This window comes from Miscanthus floridulus, unplaced genomic scaffold (assembly GCF_019320115.1).
Source record: "Miscanthus floridulus cultivar M001 unplaced genomic scaffold, ASM1932011v1 fs_128_3_4, whole genome shotgun sequence".
NCBI lineage: Eukaryota > Viridiplantae > Streptophyta > Magnoliopsida > Poales > Poaceae > Miscanthus > Miscanthus floridulus.
The window spans coordinates 23720-25861 of record NW_027096230.1 but is presented as its reverse complement, the minus strand read 5'-3'; the positions used below and the strand labels follow the sequence as shown (position 1 = coordinate 25861).

The 2142-nt window shown below is 47.2% G+C and overlaps 1 protein-coding gene across 1 annotated transcript; it reads right to left on the bottom strand.

Annotated features, from left to right (window-relative positions):
- Window positions 1-486: 486 nt before the first annotated feature.
- Window positions 487-1696, bottom strand: LOC136530427 (peroxidase 1-like). Its single transcript, XM_066523166.1, has 2 exons — window positions 1466-1696; window positions 487-657 (listed from the first exon to the last, which is right to left on the bottom strand). Exons 1-2 carry the CDS (start codon window positions 1694-1696, stop codon window positions 487-489), a joined length of 402 nt encoding a protein of 133 aa, XP_066379263.1.
- Window positions 1697-2142: the final 446 nt, after the last annotated feature.

Sequence of the window (2142 nt, the reverse complement as noted above, 5' to 3'; positions counted from 1 at the left end):
TGGATGAGGCAAAGCGGCTATCGATGTTTCACCACCGATAGCCTGCCATGGGGGTCTCTAGGGCATTTTGTTTGGGCTTCAGCATATGCAGAACTCGACGGTAAACGCAAGAGACAGTCGATTTATCCTGGTTTAGGCCTCGACCATGATCGAGTAATAGCCCTACATCTAGTCGGTGTTAGCCTTTGCATTGGATTGATTGTAAAGTGTTGTGTTATATTGTCTGTCCTTTCTTCAAGAACTCCACCCTCCTTTATATAGTCAGGAGGCTAGAGTCCTACTCGGTTTACAATGAGAGTTCCTAGTAGGATTACAGAATACTACTACTACTAAGATTACATGGAAAGAATCCTAGTTAGACTAGGTCTTCTCCCTTCCTTGTGGGGTATCCCGTGGGTCCCATATCGACAAGCCCTCGAGCACTTCATGGTTGAGCTCTAGAAGCCTCATCTTGCTCCTTCAGGTCATGCCGAGCAGGAACAAGCATCATTCGAGTGCTTTCTTGAGTGAAACCATGGAGCGCTTCTTGGGATCTTCGAGTGGTGTCTTGTCTTGGAAAAAGAAGCCCCTGAGCCTCTTGCTATTTGGAAAAAGGAGCTGAAGGGTCTTGTCTTGAAATTGCTCTGATTCTTCGTCGAAGGGCTTCCGAGCATATTCCTGGGTTCTTTATCAAAAAGAACTCGGATATAGCTCGGTCTGGGTTCTTTTTGTCGTGAGTCCTTGAAGTGGTTTGTCTTGAAGAAGTCTTCTTGGTGATGTGCGCTTTTTTCAAGGAAAAAATTGCACTCACTGAGTGTAGCCCTCGAGCCTCTTGCTATTTGGAACAAGGAGCTAGAGGGTCTTAAATCTTATGTTGTTCAAAAGAGCTGAAAAACCTCTTCTGTTGCAGCCCCTGAGCGTATATCCGGGTTCTTTTACCCAAAAAGAACTCGGGTGCAGGGTCTTGGCATATCCTCTAGTAGTCTGCTATTGTCAGATGTGGTTGTATGGTAGTGGTTGAGTGTAAATGCTGTTTGCTCACGAGTTGTACAGTGTTGGTATATCCTTTCAAATATGCTTGTCCTTGAGTACTGTTCCTTCACGCCTGAGTCCTCTTTCATTGAATTATGTCTTTTCACTATGCCCTTTGTTAGGTTTGTTCCGTTGGTGCTCCTAGTCCATGTGCACCGCTTCTTTGGTCTATAAATACCCTCCTGGTGTGCTGTTTTGATTCATCGAGCATTTTGTTGCGTGGTCTGAAATCTTCGTAGCCATGAATATGATAGTTTCTAAAGTAGAGCAGCCCCCGGGTGTATCTCGTAGTTCTTGTATATCTTGTCATAGCTGGAGGGAGTCTTATGATAGAGATTAGAGGTAGACTAATCTCGCAGTGGCATTGTACCAGGAGGTACGTTGCGGTAGTTGGAGGAAGTCTTGTGATGCAGGACACGTTCCTTCATGGAGAGAGATCGATGGACGTACGTACCCTGACGAAGCAGTCGTGGAAATGCATTCGGAGGAGCCCGGCCGCCACGGTGCGGTCGTTGGCCATGGCCTGCCGCACGGCCGCCGTCACCGCCGCCTCCGCCTCCGGGCAGCTCTCGTCGTACAAATCCAGGCTCAGCGCATCGCCGCATCTCAGCGCCACCGCGGCGAGAACCGATAATACTAGGAGAAGAAGAGCCGCCTCTGCTGATGCAGCAAGTAGCGCCGCCATTGCAGATTTGCAGTGCAGGCCGGCCGGTGTGGACTGTTGGACGACTGGGGTGGATGGAGAAGAAGAGCTCTAGGTAGCTACTAGCTAAGCTAGCTACCGCTGGTCGGTGTCGTGCAAATGCAAAAGCTACCCATGCCTTGTACAGCTGGCCAGCATACATATACAGTATATATATTATATAATATACCCTGGCCTCTGCACAGAAAGAAAGGTACAAATGCTTTGCAGCTTGCATTGCCATGCATGCAGTACACTTGCACACAGTACATCTAGGGCTCGTAGATCTTCGGCTCCCGCTAAAACAGTTCGGTTACGGGTTCATCTCAGTTACGGCTTATTTGAGGAGTTAAACCAAATTTTTTTAGACTATTTGATAAAACAGCTCTGTTTGGTAGTCCAAAAGAACGAAATATTCATAATATCTTTTTTTTTCTTTTTTTCTTGTC